This window comes from Antechinus flavipes, chromosome 5 (genome assembly GCF_016432865.1).
Source record: "Antechinus flavipes isolate AdamAnt ecotype Samford, QLD, Australia chromosome 5, AdamAnt_v2, whole genome shotgun sequence".
In the NCBI taxonomy this organism is placed as follows: Eukaryota; Metazoa; Chordata; class Mammalia; order Dasyuromorphia; family Dasyuridae; genus Antechinus; species Antechinus flavipes.
This window is the reverse complement of record NC_067402.1, coordinates 124,674,290-124,700,602: the sequence shown is the minus strand read 5'-3', so window position 1 is coordinate 124,700,602 and position 26,313 is coordinate 124,674,290. Positions and strand designations below refer to the sequence as shown.

General features: G+C 33.4%; 1 protein-coding gene across 3 annotated transcripts in view; it reads left to right on the top strand.

Annotated features, from left to right (window-relative positions):
* KCND2 (potassium voltage-gated channel subfamily D member 2) overlaps positions 1 to 26,313 on the top strand; it is a 600,774-nt gene that overhangs the window by 555,544 nt on the left and 18,917 nt on the right. For all 3 annotated transcript variants that reach the window (XM_052001502.1, XM_052001500.1, XM_052001501.1), the window contains exon 3: positions 6,791 to 6,953. In XM_052001502.1, coding sequence (XP_051857462.1) covers positions 6,791 to 6,953 — 163 coding nt within the window. The remainder of the gene's footprint in view (positions 1 to 6,790; positions 6,954 to 26,313) is intronic.

Sequence of the window (26,313 nt, the reverse complement as noted above, 5' to 3'; positions counted from 1 at the left end):
TACATCTCCTCCCACATACAAGACAGGAAAAGATAGACACATCAGGGTAGGGGGGAGGACATGGTGCCAAGGGAATAGAGAATCAGAGACAGACAGAGATATAATAAGAGAAATAAAAAGTGGCAGACAGATAGACAGAGACAGGAAGAGACAGAAGATAGTGTTCAAGCGTTTACAATTGTAAAATTCTAGTCTAAGTGGCAAAACCCAATTTTTAAAAAAGTACAAATATTTAAAATACAGTTGCTAAAATGTCTGTCTCTTTCTTTGTCTGTTTCTGTCTCTCTCCTCCTCCATTCCTTCCTCTCTTTTTTCTCTTCCTCTCCAATTCTACCACTTTCTCTCCCTACTTCCATCCGCCCTGTCTCCCTCTCCTCTTTCTCCTTCTCTCCTTCCCTTTTTTCTCCATCTCCTTTCCTCCCTTTTTTGCATTCTTTTCTTTTTCTGCTCCCTCCCTCCCTATCTCCTTTACCTTCTACCTTTCTCTTTCTTCTTTTCTCACCCTATCTTCCTTTCCCTCTCTCTTATCCTTTCCCACAATAGATAGAGTTCTTATTTCTGAGTGTTTCAGATGAAACTATATTAAAGTTTCACAACACACAAATTACTTCTTTCTTTTTAAAGTAAACAGAAAAATGTTTTTAAAAATAAACATCAAGATGTTTTCTGGATTGTTTAGGTCTTTCTTAAATGCACCCATGCACATTCACGTGAGCGCACACATACACGTGCACAAACACATACACACACACACACACACACACACACACACACACACACACACACAGTTATCTTCCTGCCCCATTCCTCTCTGACTTTTTTTTTTTTTGAACGAATAAGTTGCTCCAAATATCTCTAAATGTTGTATGGGTCTAGATAAAAGATAAGGAATCAGTAAGGCAATTTAATGGGAAATACTTTTCTCCCTCTTCAATTGTAGAGGACACCTCAACACTCAGTAGTGTTTGCCAGCTGTAATTTAGCCTTTTCTGCCCCCTGGTGGTAATTTTGTGCTATTGCAGTTTTAAAATAATATAATTTTTCAGTATTTCTTTGATAAATTGTCTTTATGGGCCAACGATAGATAGATAGATAGATAGATAGATAGATAGATAGATAGATAGATAGATAGATAGATAGATAGATAGACAGACAGATCACATATACCAACAATCAGTTGAAAAATATTTAAACAAAAATATACCTCCCTTAATTTTGTAGAAATGATCAGAGTTCTAATTTCTATCATTCTTACCCTGATTTCTTTGCATTTTTTCATTTTGCTTCTTTTTTGCTATTTTTTGTCAATAATTTCATAAGAAAAGCATGTTGTAATATGCCATTTGATTACCTTTAAAGGAGAAAGGAAAAAGAAAAAGCAGGTTTTTTTTTTTCAAATTAAATGTATTAATGACTAAAGTAGCCAGAATATTATTATAATGGGTTCCATGTATGTGTGGTAATAGAAGACAAAATTCCAAGGAAGAACAAATACCACTTTCCAGATCAAATATATTTATTAACAGGAGACATGTGAAGTTCTTTCTCATATGGAATGTCTATTAAATAGGCATTCTACTAAAGTACTATCAAGGGGAAAAAAAAAACTGGGCTGCTTGTAAACACTGACCATCACATAGACAAAGCAGATCAAATTATCCTAGAAAACCAAAATGATTGACAAAAAATTCTGAAGTAACACAGTTACCAAGATCATTGAAGGTTAGAATTATTAGTTAGTGAGCAAGATTATACAGTAACCAATTCTGGTGAACATGGCTCTTGTCAACAGTGAGGTGATTTAGACCAGTTCCAATTGTTTTGTGATGAAGAAAGCCATCTGCACCCAGAGAGAGGACAGTAGGAAACTGAATGTGGACCACAAGATAGTATTTTCACTCTTTTTCTTGTTGTTTGCTTGCATTTTGTTTTCTTTCTGATTTTCTTTCTCTTTTTGATATGTTTTTTCTTTTGCAGCAGGATATTTGTGGAAATATCTATGGAGGAATTGCATATGTTTAACATATATTGGATCACTTGCAGACTGGGGGAGGGAGGAGAAGAGAAGAAAAAAATTAGAACACAGGGTTTTTTGTAGGGGTGAATGTCAAAAATTATTCAAGTATATACTTTGAAAATAAAAAGTTATAATTTTTTTAAAAATTATTTAAAGTAAGACAGCTTTTAAATCTATAGAACTAGTGCAGAGCTCTCTCTGATCCACACTCAGAAATTTCTAGTGACCTAGTTGCAGGAAAAGAACTTAAACATAGAATCAATAATTGTTTTTAAAAGAAATACAGACAGCTAATGGCTTTCCCAGGGTGTTATACACATTGCAGTTGCCTTCATTTAACTTTTCTAAAGATATCTTTTATTTGCAATACAATATACTTATGCCCTCAAAATAAATGATGTTTTAGATGCCATTGTAATCATTGAAATAAAGAGTATATTTATTATAGCAGCACCTGTCCTATATAATGCACACACTATTTCTGAGTTTCAGAAAATGTGTTTAGAAATCCATTCATTGCTGTCCCTTATACCTACTAATTTGGGCTGTGCTAATTCTAAGAGGAAAAGGAGTTAAAATAAGCATCCAGGCTTTATTTTGAAATTAGCATTTTTCTTCCTTTTTGCACCAAGATCCAAACTATTTTTATGGCTAGTTGCAAAATACTTGGTTCCCTTTTTTTCTCCTTCAAAAGCCTACAATAAAATAACCAATGTCAGTAAGTATCAGGCTGTGTCTTTTCTAAAAAGATAAGCTTTACCTGTTCTTGTCTTCAACCAAATAAGGAAACTGAGGCCCAAAGAGATTTAATGACTTTATAGATCTTTCAGGGTTAGTAATTAACCAGGCTAGGACTTGAAACTAATCCTCTGATCCATCATAATTTCTGCCTTAGTTCAATACACTGTCCAGTCATTTTTCAATTATGTCCAACTCTTCATGACCCCTTTTAGGATTTTCTTGGCAAAGGAATTAGAATGCTTTGTCATTTCTTTCTCCAGTTCATTACACAGATGAAGAAACTGAGTCAAACAGGGTGAAATTGCTTTTGCAGGGTCCTACAGTGAACTTCTGAGGTCAGATTTCTCAAAATTGTAACTTCTTATAATAGTTTAGATGATGCTTTTTGAAATTGTTCAATTGGTTACGAATCTTTTTAAGTGCCTATTATGCAGATAAGGTACAAAGGATGCAAAGATAATAATGTAACTATCCCTACCTCCAAGGAAACATTCTACTAGAAGGAAACAAAATGGATACAAATTTTAAAATACACATATACGTGAAATATAAAATAATAACAAAATAATTCCAAAAGAGAGATCATGGAAAATTCTGTGTTGGAGATGCCTTCTGAATGGTGCTTTGAAGACAGCAAGGGACTAAACAAGGTATCTCAAGGAAGAAGTGTACTTCATATATAGAGTTAAGCATAGGCCAGAAGATTTGATCTTTGCCAAGGGAATATCGAGTAAGCCTCTTTGTAGCAGAAAGTGTTTGAAGGGGATGCATATGAAATGAGACTAGAAAGGTACTTGGGATCCAGATGGTGAAGGGTTTCAAATAATTTCACTAGACTATGAGCTTGTTAGAGAGAAGGGCCTATTTTTTGCTTCTCTTTGTATCCCTAGAATTCAATGCTAGGCACTTAATAAATGTTTTTCAACTAATTAACCAAGATGAAGATTATATATTTTATCCTAGAAGAAATAGGCAGGGAAGGCAACTGACACTAGCAAGAAGAGGTTAAATCAGAAGACCTTTGAAGCAATGAGATAAATAATCCCTTGAGATCATATCACCATGGAAATACAATCAGTTCCCACATGAAAAATTCAGTAAAGCACAATTGGATTTTTTTGAGTTTCAAATGCTAAATTACTATGGACATCATCCAAGTAATTTCATACAAGAAGCCTTATACCATGAAAAACCATCTCTCTCTCTCAAATACCCAATTGTTTTTAATCACCTTAAAGGAATACACCAGGTTTTTGTATCATAATGAGAACCAATGAGAAAATTGTGGGAGAAATTTCTTTAAGATTCTGTGGAAAGTTCTGAAGAATGTTCTAGATTATAATGTTGACAGACCAAAGGCTGCATGATTTGTCAATAATTGTCTATCCTCTAATCTGTTATTCAAGGGTTTGCTCCTCAAGGGAGTTGATATTGTACTTGTGATTTCACTGCTACAAAGAACTGTCATGTGCTACCAAAACAAGATGGCACCTTCTCTGAAACTTATACTAGAAAATTGCTTAAAATAATAAAAGGTTAAGTGATTTGTCCAACACCACAAAGTCAACATGGATCAGAGATTTGATCCCCTACTTTCTGACTTTATGGCTGGATATCCATTCACCGTGGCACCCTGCCTCTCAATCCTCAAGACCTAATCTCAGATGTAGCATTTGAGTCTAATATTACCCAGCATGGCTGTGCATATTTAAAGTTATTATTATGATCCACTTGTAATTTCTTTATAACACTTAGGTGATAGAAAGTACAAGAAGAAAGCAGATATAAGATGAAGCCACAGTAAATAGGGATCAAGGAAATAATTATTTAATTTCATTCCTATCTTACAACTGGTAAGAATAGGGAAAAGACAGAGAAGACATGAAGCTATTGGGTGAAAAGGTATCTTTCCAAAAAAGTATAATTCTTATCTGTAATTTGAAAAAAAAATCTTAATACATGACTAAGGATTCTATTTTTTCTCTATAAAAGGTAATTTATGTCTCTATTAAGTTGAGTGGAGTTAAGTATTTCTTTATTTAAGGCCCTAGGGATCCTACATGGTCCATGGATCAAGTCTTAAATAAAAATAACCTGTAACTTCTTTTAGGAGTTTTTGAAGGAATTTTAGATTAGACTAATAACATAAGGTTAAGAATCTGAAGGACAGCAGGAAAAATGGAATATATAATACTGCTAGACTTAGCACAAAATTTTAAGATCACAGAATATAAGGAACAAACTATGAGGAGCTAAATTTATATAAGCAGTTTTGCCAAGGACAGAAAAAGATCATCATTAAACATCAGGCAGTCATGGAGGCAATATCTATAAATTTTGAAAGCTGTCAAATACATACATATTAGTAGTTAAAAGTCTATATTCTAAGATATCTCTTCATTTGAAATTGAAGAAAATTGTATTTTTCATCCTAAAAATATATTTTTACTGGAGAAAAATACAAATGACATCTTCAGTAAATAGTTAATTTGCTGAGCAAAAACGTCATGGCATAGCTAAATGAGGTAGCCCTATTTACTAGCCTTCCCCCGAGCAGGCTCCTTCCTATCGTATCAGTCACTAGATCAATCAATCAGGACACATTTATGGAATACCTGCTATGTATCAGGCAGTGTGCTATACATTGTCTTAGCCAGATCTCAGCTTAACTTTTGTCATTACCCAAAATCATCATAGAGCTTAAAATGAGCATGGAATATTTTTAATCCAATCCTCTGTTTTACAGACAGCAAAACTAAGGTTCAAAAAACGACATACAAAAAGGTAAATTCCCACAGCTAACAGAGAGACAAAATCTGAACCCAAGACCTCTGGTTCCAAATCTAGTATTCTTTTCATCAAATTGTGGTATTTCCTTAGGAAATATAAAGCCCAGTAGAAATTATACTGGGTACTCCACATCTCCAACTATTAATTTGTTACCAGATATGTAAAATGGATATCATATTCTGATCCTTTTTCAGTATTCTTCACCCATCCTCACAGATGTTCTAAAGATATCCTAAAACACAGTATCATTGCCTGATAGCCAACTACTTCAGGTATGGCTATTACCTTTTTGTTAAAAATGTCCATTTGAATTTCACAACCTACTCAATTTAGAAAAGGAATTATGGAAATTTTTTATAGGATCCACACTGTAACTTTTAGCACAAAAAATACAGAATACCAATTACAGTTTTTTTAATCATCTAGATAAAGTAATAATTGAAAAATTACTACTGTCCTTTCCATTTTTGCCCTATTTTCCAACTAAAGATATCTCTAAAGTTTAAAGGAATATTTTGAATGGTTGGAATATAAATGTTGATATTCATAACTGAATTTTTTATGGTCATTAAAGTCAGAAATGGTCTATGATGAAGCCAAGAACTAGTATTAGAACAACAGAAACCTGACATGATATAGAAAGTTTAAGTCACTCTCTGGCCTTGAATGAGTCACTAAATGAGGACACTAGATTAGATCAAGAATTCTTAAATTCTTTCCACTTATGACCCCTTTTTCACCTGAGAAAATTTTATATAACCCTGGGTATTTAGGTAGATAAAATAAGCATATAAGTCAATATTTATTGATAATAAATCACAAAGAAATTTATTTGGAAACAATTCTTTGGCATACATAAAATTTTACCATTTACTAAGGACAAAAATAAATGTGCAGAATTAAATAATGGTAGAATATTTGATATCTTTTACTGTTGCCAAATTTCTTGCCATTCCCACATTCAGTTACATGACCCCATATAGGGTCACAACTTACACTATAAGAAGCTTTGGATTAGATGGTTTTTAAAGGCCTTCATAGCTCTAATTCTATAGAATAAAATGGGGGTAGGCACAGAGAAAATATCTAAGATGAGAAGGTTCCTTTTAATTAAAAAATTCTATGCATATGGAATATTGGGCAAATAGCCAAAATAAAAATTTACATTACAATGCTTTTGATATTTCAAAGACAATTTTGTATTAGATTTTTAAATTTATATACTTTTTTTGTCTTTCTTAGGTATGGTGACATGGTACCAAAGACCATTGCTGGAAAGATTTTTGGTTCCATCTGCTCCTTGAGTGGTGTCTTAGTCATTGCTCTGCCTGTTCCTGTGATTGTCTCCAACTTCAGTCGAATCTACCACCAAAATCAACGAGCTGATAAACGGAGGGCACAAAAGGTATATAAATACAAGTTCCCTTCATGAATATATAATTATGTCATACAATGTTCATCTAAAGGAACCACAGTAATTTAACCTGGAAATGACAAATAGGGAAGGGACAATCACAATCCCAAAATATTTGAAGGTCTGTCATATGAAAAATGGAATTAATACATCAATAAATAAGCATTTATTATGCTTGCATCCAAGCACTCTGGTAGGCAACAGGGATGGAAAGATTTAAAAAGAAACACTTCCTTCAAATAACTTGCAGTCCATCAGAGATAACATGAATAATCATATACAGAATATAAGATAAACTATAAAACATTCTGTTTGACTCAGGAGAGAAGAATTAGAATTAATAGGTAGAAGTTACAAGGAGGCAAAATACAACAAAGTGTAAAAAAAAACTTCCTAAAAGTTATAAATCACTTAAAAAATGGAACATATTGCTTGCCGTGTGAAGTAATGAATTTCCACAACTGGAGATACTCAAAGAATATATTGATGACCACTTAAGGACATAGTAAAAATGATTCATGATCAGACAGTCAGTTAGCTTAGATGAATTGAAAGTTCACTTCTTATTCCAGAATTCTATTATCATTGTCCCCAGCTTTGTGCTAAGGTCTTAAACACACTTTAAACAGTGATTTAATTTTCTAAGTATGATGTGGGGTGATTTCAAAAACAGTTCTTGATCACATTTCATCAAAATAAAAAGGCTAGACATAACAGGTCAGTGTTTAGCTTTGTACCCTCAAAATGGCACTCTCCTTTTATTTATCAGGGTCTAACTTGTCTATTAAATGCAGATGCTTCTTAGCTCCCATCAACAATGGATAATTCCTGTTTGCTTTATAGCATTATTACTTGAGGCAACCCATTTTCCCCTCCTTGAGCAATGTTAATAGCCTACAGGAAAGTATGGAAACATGCCCAATCATTGTGCCATGACTAAGGCAGAGAGGAGGGAGGCTATGGAGCTAAAAGAACCATATTTTGTATAAAGATAACAATCCTTATATATTGTTTGCAAATTGCACAAGGCAATAACTGACAGGCTAAATCTACTTATGGCACAAGAATAAGATGATACAAAATTTAATTCTCTCTTGTCCCTAAATCAATGGGCTACTGCTGGAAATCCAGCACTACTGAAATAGTCTGGGAGAGTAAGAATGAAAGATCAGCTTAAAAAACATCTATGCCAGTCTTCTTGAGTGTCAGAAAGTCTAGAAACAGAAATGTTATCATTACCCTAAAGATATAGATCCAATATCAATTTATAACATTTTTCCCACGTTTATGGTTTATTAATGAAATATGCTTTCTCTCCTGCATGGAATAAGTGTGTAAGACCTATATTTCTCTTCCCCTCATCCTGCCCTGGTATGCCTGGGAAACCCTAGCCTCATTTATGGGAATCAATAGAGACAAACTTATATAGAGGCTTTTATGAAATAGAACAGAACACAAAATGCAATAAATATATCTCAGTGGGGAAAAAACATTAATATGTTTGTAATGTTTCTTTTTAATGATTAAAGGGGAAATAATTTCTCCATGGCTCCCAGTTGTTATAGATTATGAACAGGACTGCTAACTCCATTTAACATTTCATATCAAGGTAATCATCTTCTTATAATGAATCATAGAGAATAAACAAATTGTGAGTATCAGATTCTTCATAAAGAAATACATATATATGTATACACATATATATCAATTTACATATAAAAACAAAGCCATATCTGCCATTTTGACAAATAGTAAATTTTACAAAAGATCACCCATCTAAATAGCACAATGTGTGTTATAGTAGAAAGAGCACTGATTTTTGAATCAGAAGAACTGGGCTCAAATCTCATCTCTGATGCTTACTATCCAAGTAACTTTGCCACCAACTCTCTGGATCTTTGTTTCTTCAGCTGTAAAATTAGGAGTTAGGATTAGATTACCTCTAAGGTCTCTGCAAGTTCTAAATCTTTGCTTCTGTGATCCTGTCAGCCAATCTATACCCTCAAATGAGTTTTTGTTTTTAAAAAGATAATCAATGGAAGAAAGACAAGACCTACATTGGGACATAAGCCTTTAAGTAGCAAAAAGACAGAGACCCTGGGACATTGTTCCATATGAGCAAATGCCCTAGATTATCGTGAAAACACTGCTTAGGGAGGCCATCCCACGAGGTTTGGGGTAAGAATAAGGATCTGTTTTGTCAGGGATAAGAAGTGTACCATATGGTAATTTCATATTGTAAAAGAATTTTTATTCAAATTATTCTTATTAACTTAATGATATACTCAGTTATCTACTTTTCTAAATTAATTATCTACTTGTTAAAGGAGATACTATCAATACCTTTTAAATTTTAGTGCCCTGAGGCAAATGACAATTGTTCTGTCCTTATATCTCTACAGAAAAATTGGTTGTTGTTTTCCAATCATAGTAGCCATCTTGGAAAACTATCTGCTTATTACAGTAATATTTCCATTACTCAAAACATTTTGTGGTCAGCCAAAATATATTCAAAGCCAAGTCTGGTGAATGAAATGATGGGGATTAATGTAAGTAATATCATTTAGGGTCAAAAAACAGATGTAACTACAAAATAAGAAAACAGATTTTCTTGTGTGGCTCAATAGACTTTGAAGATGATACCAAAAATGATACCAAAGCTGTTTTGATCAATGGAATAAATTTGTGGTTTTCTAAAGAGGCTTCTTTAATTAATAGAATGTCTTTATCTATAAAATAGGTATTACTATTATAATAAGATACATAAACTTTATTCAATTTGGCCAAAGAACATTTTTCTCATTTCATGAATACTGTTTCTCATCAACAAATATGGATGAGGAAAGGGGTCACTGTTCAGCTGTGAAAGAGAATTTTCCTTCAAGCTGATGATGAATCATTTTATACAATCCTCAGTTCTTGATAAATACACAAGACTAAGCAAATAAAAAGGTTTTCCATGTGTTAGAGTAAAGTTGCCTTAGTACAACTAAGCTGAATATATAAAATTTGCTCTTTGCTTAAAGATGCATAAAACCTATAAAAATTATAGTTGGACTTAGCTCCTAGCTATCCATTTTTCTTGGTATTAGAAATTTCTCCTTAAATATAAATAAGAGCTACCTAGTTGAATACTGTAAGGAAAGAAAATAGTAAGAAGCTGAATGTTTGTCAACTGAGACTATTCCTAAAACGATCTCGACTCCTTTAAACTCTATTATCTGTAACAAATGGAAATCAATACAGAAAAGCAAGAAACACTAGTTCCTTTGTTGTTAAATATGCAAGACTATTTTCAATGTCCTTTTTATTAAATAAATTGAGTATACAAAAATAAATAAAACAAACAAATTCCTTAGAAGATAATTACATCAAAAAAGATCTGCTCCTTACACCTAAAAAAGAAGACTAATAAATTTAAAATATCTATCAGGTTCTGTGTTTTAGTATAACAGCCTCTTAATATGATGATTTTTGCATACCATGACTGCTGGAAAAATCTTGTTAGTGAAAAGAAAATAATAATTTAATGTAGTATGACTAGTAAATACTCATGACCAAAAATCTGAATATTATAGTTGAAGAGAAGAGCAGGAGAGAGAATAGGATGTTACCAAGAGACTTAGTTGATTTCTTTTCAGGAAAAATCGTTAAGTCTAAATATCCATCATTTTAGGCTTTGTCTTCATTATGCCTTCATACCAAAGGTGCTAGTAGTCCTCCCTGAATATCCCATAAACCCTTTTCAAGGCTGCTAATCCATTTTTAGTGTCCACTATCACCAAACTCTCATGTGTGGCTCTAAAAATCTGTAGCGCATGCTACAACCACACCTCACTAAAACAGTCTCAGTCAATGGGCTAAACAAGGTTAAAGGTAATTGACAGGCCTCAAGTTTATTGAGTTGGGGGATGTCTACCCCAAGGATGTGAAGAATTATCCCCAGCATAATGGGCAGATGACAATGTTTTATACTAACAGCCATGAAGACCTGTGGAGCAATTAGAGCTTGGTAAGACGTTGAAGATGCCCAGGTTATGCAGTGCATCTTGAGCCATTATCAGTCATCTTGATTTTTGTTCTCACACAGAATCCTGATGACTCTAGAAGAGAGAGTGAGGCTGAGGGTTCTGCCTCATTTAAATCCAATTGAAATACAAGTCCAGACATCACCCATTATCCACTATTTAACCTGATATCATGATACCATTCATCATCTCAAAAAACAAAGAATAAACAACATTATGCCAAAACAACTCCTTACTGCAGGAAAACAGTCCAAACCAACAAACATTATTAAGTACATTAATGTACCAGGCACTATGCTAAGTTCTTCAACCACTGATTGATTCAGAAAAAAAAATCAGAGCTAGTAACTTTAGGAGGTCTGTTGAGAAAAAGAATTTATTTTGATAGTAAACTTAAGAAATCAATTAATTGAATTTAATAGTCATTTATTAAGAACTTAATTCTGTGTGGTGATAGATATGTAATGATAGAAAGAAAGATAATAGAGATATAAAAAAAAAAGATGATAAAAAGCACACTCCAAATTCTCAAAGAATTTAAGATAAAATGGAAGGAGATAGTGTAAACATATTTATCATAGAAAGAGAATATGACAAGGGAAGAGAAGCAGTCAAGACAAAGTCCCACAAGAAATTTGAAAACCAGATATATCATTTTTCACATAGAGTGGTTGAGAAAAGTGGCTGAAGGAAAAACTTGGAAACTACCAATAATTGAGCAGCAAAAAGATCAAAAAAGAATCAGAACAGAAAAAAAGAGAAAGCACAGTCAGAGAAGAGTGGACTTCTGGAGATGAGTCAAGATGATAGAGTAAAGACAGGAAGCTGCTCAAGCTCTCTCAGTTTTCCTTAACAACCACATGAAACCAAGGTCTGAATATAGTCTTATGGAATGAAACCACTATCCAGCTCAAGATAGGCTGGAAAAACTTCCAGAAAGGCCAGTCTCAATAAGATAAAAGGGTCTTCAAGCTAGCTTAGATAAATTCTGGGAAAGTCAATGAGAGAGTTTTTACCACAGTAAATCAGCAACTGAGACCCTAAGTCTTAACTCAATAGAAGAAAAGATCACTGGGGCAGTTTCTAGTCCCAACTCTGGGAAACTAGGCTGTTTCATGAAAAGAGAAGGCAAAGCTACCTTCTGAAAACAAAGGGGCCCCTGTGCTCATAACCAAGGCTCAGAACTGCACAGAAAGTTTAGGACATTGTCCCGTTTAGCACAGGAGCAGAGCTCAACCATAACAAAAAGAGAGAGAGAGAGAAAATACAAAAAAAAAAAAAAAAAAAAAAAAAAAGAAAAGAAAAGAAAAGAAAAGAAAAAAAAAAGAAAAGAAAAGAAAGAAAAAGAAAAAAAAAAGAAAATGAGCAAAAACAGAAAAAAACCTTAATCATAGAAATCTATTATGATGACAAGGCAGATCAAAAAACAAACTCAAACGAGGACAAAATATACACAGAAGAAATTTCAAAGAGTGATATGAATTGGTCTCAAGTCCAAAAGACAAATAATAGAGCTATTACATGACAGAGTCAACAGCTTAGAAAAAGAAGGGGAAAAAATTGTCTGAAGAAAATAACTGCTTAAAAAGGAGAATTAATCAAATGGGAAAAGAGATACAAAAGCTAATGGAAGAAAGTCACACATTAAAAACTAGAACAGGGCAAATGGAAGCTAATGACTCTGTGAGACAGCAAGATTTAATCAAACAAACTTAAAGGAGAGAAAAAATGGAAGAAAATGTGAAATACATCATTGGAAAAACAGCTGACCTAAAAAATAGATTCAGAATACACAATTTAAAAATTATTGGCCTATATGAATGCCATGCCCCCCAAAAAATAGCCTGGATAGCATTCTTCAAGAGAAAAGGAAAATTTCCTCAGTATTCTAGAAGTGTGTGTGTGGGGGAGGGGGGGTAGGAGGAGATACTCATTGAAAGAATTTATCAATCAGCTTCATAAAGAGATCCCATGAGGAAAAGCTGGAGTAATTCCAGAACTACAATCTCAAATTTAAAATACTGCAAGCTGCAAGACAAAAACAATTCAAATATCAAAGAGCCACAGTCAAGATCACCCAGGATCTGGCAGCTTCTTCAATAAAGAATCAGAGGTACAAAAGACCTATTCCAATAAAGGCCTGAAATATGTTAGTCTGGAAGGCAATGGATCTGGGTTTCAACCAAGAATTAACTACCCAGTGAGACTCGGCATCATCTTTCAGGGGAGATGATGGAGTTTTAATGAAATAAGAGACTTTCAATCATTTCTACTGAAAAAAAAAATAGAACTAAACAGAAATTTTAAACTATAAGCACAGGACTCAAGAGAAGCATAGAGAGGTAAACAACAGAAAATATATATATATATAAAGATTAAATTGTTTATCTCCTTGGATGGGGAAATGATATTTGTAATTCTTGAGAATTGTATCTGTCACTGAGGCAGACAGGGGGGAAATCACATGGACTGAGGATATGATTATAATGTAATTCCATCAAAGGAAAAAAAAAACATTAAGGGGAGAGAAAAGGCCTGTACTTGAAAAAGAGGAAAGGGTAGACATAATAGGACTATTAGTTCAAGTGAAGAAGTACAAAAGACCAATTGCAATCCAGGGAAAGAAGCAAAGTGGTGAGCATTGTCTGAAACTTAATCTCATCACTTTTGGTTCTAAGAGGGAATAATTTAATCATTCAGTTGGGAATGGGAATTTATCTAATCCTTTAAATAATAGGAGGAGAAAGAAGAAAGAAAAGGGAGGGGCAGGATAGAAGGGAAGGCAGAAACACTAAGGAAAAAGAGAAGGGAAAGAGGGAAAGGGTTGATAGAAAATAAGATAGTGGGTGGAGTGAGTTTAAAAAAATACTACTAAGAGAAAGGGGGAGGGATGATAGGAGATAAGGTAGTGGGTAGGGTAATTAAAAGGAAACATCACTAAGGGCAGGGTGGAGAGAACAGAAGTATATACAGGGGAGAAAATAGGATGAAGGAAAATACAGAGCTGGTAATCCTAATTGTGAATGTGATTGGGATGAATTCTACCATAAAATGGAAGCAAATAGCAAAGTGGATTAAAAAACAGAATCCTACAATATGTTGTTTACACATAACACATCTGACAAAGAGAGACACATAGAAAAGGTAAAAGGCTAGAACAGAATTTATTATGCTTCAACTGAAGTAAAAAAAAAAAAAAAAAAAAGGAAGGGTAGCAATTCTGATCTCTGATAAAGCAAAAGTAAAAATAAATCTTATTAAAAGAGCTAAGGAAGGAAAGTACATCTTGATAAAGGGTTCCATAAACAATGAAGTAGTAAGGACCTTAAATGTGTATGTACCAGTGTTATGCACCAAATTCTTAGAGAATATTTTAAGTTACTTAGGTGAAGAAATAGACATCAGTACTATATTAATGGGGGAAATCAACTTTTCCTTTTCAGAATCAGAACCACAAAATAAACAAGAAAAAAACTAAGATTAATAGAATTCTAGAAAATTCATTTATGATAGATCCCTATAGAAAATTTAATAAGAATAGAAAGAAATATACCTTTTTCATTACATCTTCATGAAAATTGACCATGTATTAGGATATAATGACCTCGCAATCAAATGCAGAAAGGCAAGAATAATAAACACTTCTTTTTCAAACTACAATGCAATAAAAATTATATTCAATAAAGGAGCTGGGAAAGAGAGGCTAAACCAATTGGAAATCAAATAACCTAATTCTAAAAAAAATGAGTAAATCAAACAAAAATCACAGAAACAATGCAAAATTTCATCCAAGGGAATGACAACAATGAGACAACATACCAAAACCAATGGAATGCAGTGAAATCAGTTCTTAGGGGAAATTTAATATATCTAGATAGCTACATGAATAAAATAGAGAAAGAGAAAATCAATAAATTAGGCACACAACTAAAAGAGCTAGAATAAAGAACAAATTAATACCCCCAATTAATTTTAGAAATTAGAAATTCTGAAACTCAATGCAAAGTTAATAATAAAGTTGAAATTAAGAAAACAATTGAACTAATAAATAAAACTAAGAGTTGGTTTTTATGAAAAAAACAACAACAAAATAGATAAACTTTTGGTTAATTTCACTGGAAAAAAAGGAAAGAAAAAACTGAATCACAACCATGAACCACAACAAAAATGAAAAGGGTGAACTTACCACCAATGAAAAGGAAATTAAAACAATAATTAATAGCTATTTTGCCTAATTGTATGGCAGCAAGTCTGACAATCTTACTGAAATGAATGAATATGTAAAAATATATAAATTGCCCAGATTAACAAAAGAGTAAATGGCCCCGAAATAGGCCCATTTTAGAAAAAGAAATTGAACAAGCCAATAATGAACTCCTTAAGGAAAAATATCCAGGGCCAGATGTATTCACAAGTGAATTCCACCAAACATTTAAAGAACAATTAATTTGATTCTATATAAACTACTTGGAAAAATAAGTAAAGAGGGAGTACTGCTAAATTCCTTCAATAACAAACATGGTACTGATCCCTAAACCAGGAAGAGCCAAAAGAAAGAAAATTACAGACCAATATCCCTAATGAATATTGATGCGAAAATTTTAAATAAAATATTAGCAAAGAGATTATATCAATTCATCAGCCCAATAATACACTATGACCAAGGAGAATTTATACCAAGAATGCAAGGCTGGTTCAGTATCAAGAAAACTATTATCATAATCAACTACATCAATAAGAAAACCTATAGAAATGACATGATAATATCAATGGATGCAGAAAAAGCTTTTGACAAAATACAGCACCCATTCTTATTGAAAACACTAGAGAACATAAGAATAGTGAGAACTTTCCTTAAAATAATAAGCAGTATTTATCTAAAACCAACAGCAAGCATTATTTGTAATGGAGAGAAGCTGGATGCATTCCCAGTAAGATCATGGGTGAAACAAAAATGCCCATTATCACCACTATTATTCAGCATTGTACTAGAAATGTTGGCTTTAGCAATAAGAAAAGAAAAAGAAATTAAAGGAATTATAATAGGCAATGAGAAAATGAGATATTTTGCTAAAGATATGATGATATGCTTAGAGAATCTTAGAAAATCATCTGAAAACCTACAGGAAATAATTATCAACTTTAATAAAGTTGCAGGAAATAAAATAAACTCCCCAAATCATTAGCATTTCTATTTATTACTGACAAAGCTCATCAATAAGAAATAGAAAGAGAAATTCCATTTAAAATTACTGTAGACAAAATAAAATACTTGGAGGTCTACCTGTCAAGACAAACCCAAGGGCTATATGAACATAGCTACAAAACACTTTTCACACAAATAGAGTGAAATCTAAACAACTGAAAAAATATTAACTGCTCATAGGTAGACCAAGCTAATGTAATAAAATTGACAATTCTGCCTAAATTGATCTACTTGTTCAGTGCCATACCAAACTATCAAAAAAAATATTTTATAGAACTGGAAAAAATAACAACAGAATTCATCTTGAAGAACAAAAGATCAAGACTATCAAGGGAATTAATGGGAAAAAAAAATTACAAAGAATGGTAGCTTAACAGTACCAAAACTAAAGCTATGTTAAAAAGCATCAGTCATCAAATTCATTTTGTACTGGCTAAGAAATAGAATGATGGATTAGTGGACTAAATTAGAGATATCCAACACAATAATTAAGACCTATAGTAATTTATTATTTGATAAAACTGCAAACTACAGGTTCTGGAATAAGAACTCACTATTTGACAAAAATTGCCGGGAAAACTGGAAAATATATCAAAATCTCAGCATAGACCTACATCTCACATATCATACCAAAATAAGATCAAAATGGATATATGATTTAAGCATAAAGGATACTATAAACAAATTAGGAGAGCAAGGGATAATTTACCTAGCAAATCTTTGAAGAATAAAGGAATTTATAACCAAAGAACATGTAGAGAACATTATGAAAACCAAAATGGACAGCTTTGATTATATAAAATTAAAAAGGGGTTGCACAAACAAAACCACAGAAACAAGATTAAAAGGAAAGTACAAAGCTGGCGGGGTGAGGGGATCTTCATAGCCAGTGTTTCTGTTAAAAGACCTCCTTTCTGAAATATGAAAGAACTTTCAATTTTATAAGAATACAAGTCACTCCCCAATTGATAAATGGTCAAAGGATATGAACAGACAATTTTCAGATGATGAAATTAAAGCCATCCATAGCTACATGGAAAAATGTTCTAAATCACTATTGATTAAAGAAATATAAATTAAAACAACTCTGAGATGCAACTTCACATCTCTCAGATTGGCTGGCTAAGCTTACAGGAAAAGAAATTGATAAATATTGGAGGGGATGTGGGAAAACTGGGACATTAATGTATTGTTGGTGGAGTTGTGAAGTGATCCAACCATTCTAGAGAGCAATTTGGAACTATACACAAAGAGCTATAAAACTGTGCATACCTTTTGACCTAGCAGTGCCATTACTGAGTCTGTAGCCCAAGAAAATCTTAAAAGAGGGAAAAGGATCCACATGTCCAAAAATGTTCGTAGCAACTTTTTGTGGTAGCATAGAATTGGAAAATGAGTAGATGCCCAACAATTGGGGAATGACTGAACAAATTGTGGTATGTGAAGATAATGGAATATTATTGTTCTATAAAAATGATGAATGAGCTGATTATAGAAAGCCCTGGAAAGATTTACATGAACTGATGCTGAGCAAATCAAAAAATATTACATTTTACATAATAACAGCAAGAATGTGCTATAATCAACTATGATCAGTGTTAATGAAAGAGTTGGTTCTTCTCAGTGGTTCACTGTGATCCAAAACAGTCCCTATAGACTTTGGACAGAAAATGTCATCTGCATCCAGAAAAAGAACTCAGGAGATGTAATTTAAATCAACTCCTGCTATATTCATCTCTTTTTTCTGTTTTTTTTTTTATCTTTCCCATGCTTTTTTCACTTTTGCTCTGATTTTTCTCTCCCAACATGATTCATAAAGTAATGTGAAACAAAAAAAATAAATAAATTTATTAGGATAAAAAGAGAAGTCAAAGAAAAATTACAATAGTCTACCATCAAAGAAATCCAAGAGGGCAAAAGGGAGTCTCAGTTTCAAATGATGTAGCAGTCAAGGAGGAAGAAAACTGAAGATTGTTGATTATTCTGTTAAGGAGAGCACTAATAACTGGGAATGGGGTGTAGTAGGAGGAAGAGTTTCAATAGAAGAATAGAAACAAAAATCAGATTGCAAAGGGTAGCGTAATGAGTAGAGAGTGAGGAACCAAAAAACAAAATCAAAACAATAAAACTATCATTGTCTGATGATGGGAGGTGAGACTGATATTTTCAGGCAGGCAGATTACTGAAATCACATGACATATAAAGCCATTTAACCTCTTTGAAAATTAACAAAACCATCTTACAGAAACAGCCTAAGATTGAAAGTCTTCTAGGAAGCCAACCAATATAATGATTCTATTAATCTTGAATTTTTAAAGTAGAGGATCTTATCCTGAAATCTAAGAAATTGCCTTAAAATATTTTGGTAACCATATTTCATTATAATTTGTTTCCTTTGTCATATTATATATAATTTACATTTTAAAATATACTTATGAGAATTCACTGGACTACCAGAGAAGTCCAAAAATTAAAACAGGTAAAAAAAAATCCTTCCCTACTCTAGAGATTTTCTAAGAAATTATTCTAAACATATCTAAATGTTTACAGTTATTTCAAGTGCAAATCCAGAAGATAATAGCCAAATGTTACTTGCTGCACAAGTAACTGCACAAATGCAGCATCTCTACATCTTCTTATTTCATAGTCTAAAGACTATGGGGTTTGCACACCTTCCTGACAAAGTCTTTCTGCTTAAAGCTTATGGCCTTGCTCTAAAGATTCAAGACTTATAATCTGCTTGTGTTCTATTTAATGTTTTCATTCTACTAGTGGTGAGAGTCATCACTATGGAACAAATGATCTGTTCATTTTTCCATCTGTTGTTTGTCATCCTTTAGTGAATAAAACATTACTCAAGGCAAAGTTCTCAGACTGCTGACATGGAAAGAAAAAAATCACAGGTTTTTTTTGTTTTTTTGTTTTGTTTTTTTGGTGTGTGTGTGTGTGTGTGTGTGTGTGTGTGTGTGGTCCATTAATGATTATTTGAACAGTGAAAATGAAAATGGCTAATCTTGTTTTAAATAATATTTATAATACAATATTATATTATCAAAGTTTATTATTATAAACAAATATTATTATTAGTGGTCACTCATGACTTATTACTACTAGCTATTGCTGAAATTTTCCTCTCCCCACCCCTGATGACCCAGCTTCCTTAACCATCCATTCTCCTCAGTTCACTGGTCAAAATTGGAGCAGAGAGTAGAGGGAGGGTTGGGTACTCTTTGCTTTTTCTTGCCACTTTCAGGTACTCCTTCTCTCTCCTTTACTCAGCAACATGTCTTCTTTTGAGGTAGATTTTATTCATATTTACAATCTACTTAAAATCTTAGTAGTTACCTACAGATCCTTAGATCATTCTCCTGCCTTCCTTTATGAGTTTGGCACATAACTTATAATTCTTCTCTCCTTTCCAAGTCTTAGTCTAAATACTGCATATTGACTCTCCCTCAAACATACTAACCCCTCATTTTCCATGCATACTCACTTCCCATGAACCTCAACCACACACACAAATATGAACTTACACTCAATCTTACCACCATCCACAAATGCAGCATCTCTACATTCAAAAATTCTGAAATCCTCGGTTTTGACTTCTTTTCTCCTTCTTAGCAAAACCCTGATTTTCATCCTCCACATGACCTCCTGCTCTTCAATCCTTCAGTTATCTCCCAGGTCATCTCCCCTGAATCAACTCTCTCTCTCTCTTCTTTTCTCCATCTTGACCCATTGGTGAACCAGTTTGATACTACAGTCCTCCTCTACTAAATTCCTAGTTCTCTTATCATATCACGAATTGTACCCAGAAGGCCTCAACCTTGCATTCCCACAACTCACCACCTTTGTTTTTATACATGTACTGCTGAATGAAAATAGAAAAAAATCATTTAACCGTTCTAAATTGATCCACTACAAATTTATGTTATACAACCTCAACTGAACCCTCATTGCTGCTAGGCAATCTTATTATATACCTCCTTTATCAACTCACCATACTACTCTCTACGGGAACTCTTTCAATCCTTTCCCTCTCTCCTCAATCTTCCATAGCTCCACCTTCTCCCATTTTCTAAGCTAAGAACGTTGCCTTATATTTTACAAAAAATCTTGAAGTCATTCACTAGGAACTTCTTTCTTTCTGATCTCTTATCATTGTTGTAAATGCCTCTGTCACAATCTCCTCCTTTACCCCGTCTCTCATGATATAATGGGCTTACGCTTTATCAAAGACAATAATTCCATTCTAACTCATCTTCTCCAACATATTGTCATGTCTGTTGTTACCAATAATTTAGTTACTTTTAAAATTTTTTTCCTATCTCCTGGATAATTTGTATTGGGTACAAACATGCCTATGTCTCCCACACCCTGAAAAAACTCTCATTTGATCATTCTTTCTGTGCTAATATCCTATATTTCTTCTTTCCTTTATAAAGGAAACTCCTCAAAAAGCCTATCTACAAGAGGTACCTGTATTTTCTTTCCTCTCTCCTTAATCCCTTACAATCTTATTATTCTACTGAAACTTCTCTCATATTAGTATTCAAAGATATTAATGAATCTTAGTTGGCAACATCAATGGCTTTTTCTTAATTCTCATTCCTCTTAATGTCTTTGCAGCATTTGACACTTGATCACTCTCTTCTCCTTAATACCTTCTTTCTAAGTTTTGGGGGCTTCACTTAATCTTGGTTCTTCTTTTATGTATGGATTTGACTCCTCTTTCTCTGTCTCCTATGCAAGATTTTCTGGAAAATCTTTACTCTCTCTAACTATAGGGTATCCCTCAAGATTCTATCCAAGGCCCTTTTCTCTTCTTCATTTATATAACTTTGATTGCTATTCTCATCAACTCCCATGGATTTAATTATTATCTATATGCTGATGATTTTCAAATCTACCTAACTTCCCAAACTCTGCTGCCCTCAACCTCATATGTCCAACTGTCTTTCAAACATCTTGAATTAGATCTTGAATTGGATATGCAATAGATGTCTTGAACTCACCATGTCTAAAATAAAACTCTTTCCCCTTTCCTCTTAAACCCTTTACCATCCTTCAATCAGCTACTAAAATGATTTTCCTAAAGTGTAACTCTGGTCCTACTTAATAAACTCTATTGGCTTTCTATTGCCTCCAGTATCAAACACAAAATCCTCTCTTTGGCATTCAAAGTCTTTTATAACCTAGGTTCCTCCTACCTTTGTAGTCTTCTTACACATTCCACCCCAAAATATACTCTTTAATTCGATAGCACTGTTCCCCTGGACAGTTCCACAAACAAGATACTCAAAATCTCTCACCCCTTAGAATTTTTTCTGAATATCTCCCATTTCTGGAACAGTGTCCCTTCTCTACTCCATCTACCAATCTTTCTAATTTCTATTAAGTCCCAACTAAAATTTTATTTTTTACTGGAAACCTTTCCTAACTTTTCTTAACTTTATTTTCTTCCCCCTAGTAGTTCCTATTTATTCTGTACAATTTACTGTTATTTGTGTGTGTGTGTGTGTTTTCACATTGTCTCTCCCATTAAACTATAAGTTCCTTGAAGAAAGGGGCTATTTTTTGCCTCTTTTTTTATCCCCAGCTCTTAATCCCAGCCAGGAACATGGTACACACTTGATAAATGTTTATTGACTAATTGAAGGTTTTTTTTCTCTTTAGACTTACCAAGATATTTTGAAAACTTTCAAGAACAATCTGCCATAAAATTGTTAGATGATAGATCAATAGATTGATAGATAGATCAATAGATAGATTGATAGGTGGATGGATAAAGAGCTAGATAAATAGATGGATGGATGGACAGATAAATAGATCAATAGATGGATAGATAAAGAGATAGATAAATAGATGGATGGATATATGGATAGATCGATGGATGGATAAATAGATCGATAGAAGGATGGATAAAGAACTAGATAAATAGATGGATGGGTGGATAGAGAGATGAATAGATAAATAGATAGATTTGTTATATTGCCTTTGGTGCCTTTCCTTCTGTTTTATATTCTGATACTTTCTCATTTTCCCCAGAACCTAATGCACACTCATGCTACTCCTGATTATCAAGAGCCCTCTGCATTGTTTCCCTAACTTATCTTCCCAACCTTGGCCACAGCTGTCTAAACTAAAATTTCCTAAACTGTGGGTTGCAACCCTATGTGGAGTCACATAACTGAATGTGAGGATCATGAAAACTTTTACAATAATAAAAGCAAATATTCCAAGGTTTAGTTCTTTATGAAAAATAAATAAGCACATCTATTTAATTAGTATGTGAATTTGATTTCATCTTTAATAAATAGTAAAAATGACATGTATACCAAAGAAAGAAATGTTTTTTTCTGGGCTTATATCCCAAAGAAATACTAAAGAAGGGAAAGGGACCTGTATGTGCCAAAATGTTTGTGGCAGCCCTGTTTGTAGTGGCTAGAAACTGGAAATTGAATGGATGCCCATTAATTGGAGAATGGCTGGGTAAATTGTGGTATATGAATGTTATGGAATATTATTGTTCTGTAAGAAATGACCAGCAGGATGAATACAGAGAGGCTTGGAGAGACTTACATGAACTGATGCTAAGTGAAATGAGCAGAACCAGGAGATCATTATATACTTCAACAATGATATTGTATGAGGATGGATTCTGATGGAAGTGGATTTCTTTGACAAAGAGACCTAACTGAGTTTCAATGGATAAATGATGGACAGAAGCAGCTACACCCAAAGAAAGAACACTGGGAAATGAATGTGAACTATTTGCATTTTTGTTTTTCTTCCTGGGTTATTTTTACCTTCTGAATCCAATTCTCCCTGTGCAACAAGAGAACTGTTCAGTTCTGCAAACATATATTGTATCTAGGATATACTGCAACATATCTAACATATATAGGACTGCTTGCCATCTAGGGGAGGAGGTGGAGGGAGGGAGGGGGAAAATCGGAACAGAAGCGAGTGCAAGGGATAATGTTGTAAAAAAAAAATTACTCTGGCATGGATTCTGTCAATATAAAGTTATTATAAAATAAAATAAAATATATAAAAAAATAATAAATAGAAAAAGAAAGAAATGTTTTGAAATACATTTCTTTATAGTTTATTATCAGCAAATATTTTATTGGTATATCATTTTATATACCTGTATACCCAGGATTACATATTCTCAGACAAAAAAAGGAATTAAAAGTAGAAAAAGTTAGCTTTTCTTTGTGATTATCAATAAATGTTTACTTTGTATATCTATTTTATATACATATATATGTATATGTATGTATATTCTATATTTATAACTTTTTAAATGCCTATATACCCAGAACCCACTTCTACATTTCTGCAAGAGTCATTCTTGATTCTTCTTTCTCCTTCAGTCCTTATATTCAGCCAAATGTTGTCTTCTCTGTTCTATCTCCATTTTTCTGAATCTTCCTCTTCTTCACTTGCAGTAACATTACCCCACTTCAGTGGCCTCCTGACTTCTCATTTATGACTTCAAAAACATCCTTTGTTCTCTAAGCTTTTTGGTCTTCCTCTTTTCTAATCAATGGTCCATATAGCTGCCAGAAAGCAAGGCAGGCAAAAAGAAGTTGAGAGTAGAAAAAGTTTAGGTAGACCTTCTCTCTGTTCTTTCTTTTATTCACTCTATGATTTACATAATATTCTATAGAGAGCTCAACAGGGTGGGGAAAGGATGTGTTTAACTAATTAATGCACACTGAATAGTTAGTAGCTGGCATTGTTTAATGTGTTACTACAGTGGTATTTTTAAAAAACATTCCTTAACCTAAAGGAATGGCTCTGTAATGGTTGAATTTAAAGAGTTAGCTATGGTAGAATTTAGGTTAGAAATTCTTCCTGGCATTTCTCCAATCACACCAGAGTATTTTCCTAGTCTGCTTACTTATAAGCCTGTCCCTGGACACTTTTATTGTTCAATGGCAATGAAAACATATTGGGACTTAGGCAATAAAATGGTCCAGTAATCTCCCACATTCCTCATTTAGTAGGGTGAAATACACTTGAGGGAATAACTTCTTTAGAAGTACTTGCCTTCTCAATAGCTCCTTGATTGAATTACCTTAGATAATTTCAACCTTCTCTCCCTTCAACTACAGTGTTAGAACATTCAGAACTAACACCTTCCCTCAATAATCCCCCAAATTAAAATGAACTGCTCTAGTGTCACCACCCACTAAAGATAGCCTGAAATTCAAGAATAGAACCTTAATTATGACCTTTATCTGCAATGCTCATGTGCCCTTTTCTGTTTCCTCTTCCATTTGCATCTTCTAAATATAAATTCTTTAGAGCTAAGACAGTTTACCTGGTACAAATAGGGGTTTATAGGCTGCCCAACTAGGAAGTTTCCTCCATCTGAACTGTCTTTTCTTGTCCATGTCCCACACAGAACAGGAAAGATGATCATAGAGACGTCATATTGATATCCATAATGTGGTCTTGTATCACTTTTTTAGCAAGATCCCATACATACTAATGGAAACAATTTATGAGGAGGTGAGATACTAGTCATTGGTCTGGCAATCATCATTTATTAGGCATCTATTATTTGCCAGGAAAAGTGCTAAGATGGCACAGGAAAATTCATTTATTTTACTTTAATGAACATGTATTACTTGCCCCACTATATGAGAGGAATTGTGCTAGGAATTAGGAATACGAAGATATTAAAATGCTACTATACCTGCTCTCAGGAAGCCTACATTCAACTAAGGCAAATAGGTTGATTTTCAACATCAGTTATTCACAAAACACTTTCCCCACTTCTATCACCCATGTTTTTAATCTTGGATTCATTCTTGATTCTTTTTTCTTCCTCAGCCTTTATATTCAACTAGGCATTATCTTCTCCATTCTAGCTCCATTTTTCTGAATCTTTCTCCTTTTCAATTGCAGGAAAATGACCCCTTTTAAATGGCTTCACTTATGCCACTTCAAAAACCTTTGTTGTTTTCTGAGATTTTCATCTTCCTCTTCTCCAATTGATGGTCCACACAGTTGCCACAAGGCAAGGCAATAGCCGTGCCAGACTTAAAACTGTATTGTAAAGCCGCAGTTATCAAAAACTTTTTGTGCTGGCTAAGAAATAAAGTAATTGATCAGTGGAAAAGGTTAAGTTCACAGGACAAAATTGTCAATAACCATAGCAATCTAGTGTTTGACAAACCCAAAGGCCCCAGCTTTTGGAATAACAAGTCTGCTGAGAAAATTGGAAATTACTATGGCAGAAAGTAGGCATTGACTCATACCTAGCACCATATACTAAAATAAGGTGAAAATGGGTTCATGATTTAGATAGTAAGAGTGATATTATAAGCAAATTAGAAGAATATAGAGTAGTTTACCTCTCAAATCTGTAGAGAAGGAAGAAATCTGTGACCAAAGAAGAACTGGAACTCATTTTTGAACACCAAATAGATAAATTCTGATTATATTAAGTTAAAAAAAATTTTTTGTACAAACAAAACTAATACAGACAAGATTAGAAGAGAAGCAATAAATTGCAAAAAGATTTTTATATTTAAGGGTTCTGATAAAGGTCTCATTTCTAAAATATATAGAGAATTGACTCAAATTTACAAGAATTCAAGCTATACTCTAATTGAAAAATGGTCAAAGGATATGAATAGATATGAATAGATAATTTTCAGATGAAGAAATTAAAACCATTTCTAGTTATATGAAAAGGTACTCTAAATCACTATTGAGCATAGAAATGCAAATTAAGAGAACTTCACACCTCTCAGATTGGCTAAGATGACAGGAAAAAATAATGATGAATGTTGGAGGGATTGTGGGAAAACTGGAACACTGATACATTATTGGTGGCGCTGTGAACACATCCAACCATTCTGGAGAGCAAATTGGAACTAGGCTCAAAAAGTTAACTCTCCATACTCTTTGATCCAGCAGTATTTCCATTGGGTTTATATCCCAAAGAGATCTTAGAGAAGGGAAAAGGACCCACATGTGCAAAAATGTTTATGGCAGCCCTTTGGTAGTGGCAAGAAACTGGAAATTGAATGAATACCCATCAGTTGGAGAATGGCTGAATAAGTTATGGCATATGAATGTTATAGTATATTAT